Source organism: Bison bison, unplaced genomic scaffold (genome assembly GCF_000754665.1).
Source record: "Bison bison bison isolate TAMUID 2011002044 unplaced genomic scaffold, Bison_UMD1.0 scf7180017864170, whole genome shotgun sequence".
NCBI classification, from domain to species: Eukaryota; Metazoa; Chordata; class Mammalia; order Artiodactyla; family Bovidae; genus Bison; species Bison bison.
The window spans coordinates 307,316-308,506 of NW_011494742.1; the positions used below are offsets into that span (position 1 = coordinate 307,316).

At 42.6% G+C, this 1,191-nt stretch overlaps 2 protein-coding genes across 2 annotated transcripts in view; one reads left to right on the top strand and one right to left on the bottom strand.

Annotated features, from left to right (window-relative positions):
* RNF165 (ring finger protein 165) overlaps positions 1-1,191 on the bottom strand; it is a 46,878-nt gene that overhangs the window by 3,797 nt on the left and 41,890 nt on the right. The gene's annotated exons all lie outside the window — the stretch shown is intronic.
* LOC104990092 (60S ribosomal protein L39) lies at positions 880-1,065 on the top strand. Its single transcript, XM_010842014.1, has one exon. The coding sequence runs from the start codon at positions 910-912 to the stop codon at positions 1,063-1,065; it is 156 nt and encodes a 51-aa protein (XP_010840316.1). The 5' UTR covers positions 880-909.

The window sequence follows — 1,191 nt, forward strand, 5'->3', positions numbered from 1 at the left end:
AGACTCTGATGCTGGGAGGAATTGGGGGCAGGAGGAGAAGGGGACGACAGAGGATGAGATGGCTGGATGGCATCACTGACTCGATGGACGTGAGTCTGAGTGAACTCTGGGTGATGGTGATGGACAGGGAGGCCTGGCGTGCTGTGATTCATGGGGTCGCAAAGAGTCGGACACGACTGAGCGACTGAACTGAACTGAACTGAACTGAATGAATCAGCCTTGGCAAATCTATGGCTTGTGGGTAAACAGCTGCCCCCTTTCTAGCCCACTCACGCTGTCCACTCCTCCTTACATTCTCTCCAACCTAGACCCTTGCCTCCACACTTTCCCTCCACTTTCTTCCTTCCTTCCTCTCCTTCCCTCAGCTAATGTCTATTCAGTTATTCATTCATTACTAGATGAAGGCATCTGGGCTTTACCTCTTAATTTTCGTACCATGCTTATTTTATGTTGTTGGATCTCTCTGCCTGCCCAGAAAGTCCTTTAAAATAGGTACTAGTTCCACTGTGCACCAGAAACTAACGCAACATTGTAAATCAACCATACTTCAATTTTTAAAAGCTATTAATTAAAAAAAAAGGATAAGTTAAGCACTAGTCTCAATATCACGTTAGCCATCATATAGCCACTCTGTTTACACTTGTTAACTTTAATTGTCTTATTTTAAATTCTATGCTAAGTATTTGAAAAAGCTGGCTTGAAACTCAGCATACAAAAAACTAAGATCATGGCATCCAGTCCCATCACTTTATAGTAAATATAAGAAGAAAAAGTGGAAGCAGTGACAGATTTTATTTTCTTGGGCTCCAAAATCACTGTGGACAGTGACTATAGCCATGAAATTAAAAGATGCTTGCTGCTCTTTTCTCTTCTCCGCCATCCTATGTGCGGTTGAATTCTCTCCTCACCATGTCTTCTCACAAGACTTTCAGGATCAAGCGATTCCTGGCCAAGAAACAAAAGCAGAATCGTCCCATTCCTCAATGGATTCGAATGAAAACTGGCAATAAAATCAGGTACAACTCCAAGAGAAGGCATTGGAGAAGAACCAAGCTGGGTCTATAAGAAGCAAGCTGGGTCTATGAGAAGTGGTCTTAACATGTGTGGCACACATGTTAAGACCACTTTTTTAAGCAGCCAAATCACAATGAAAACATCACTACTGTAATGCTTGGCCCATGATGTTATTTC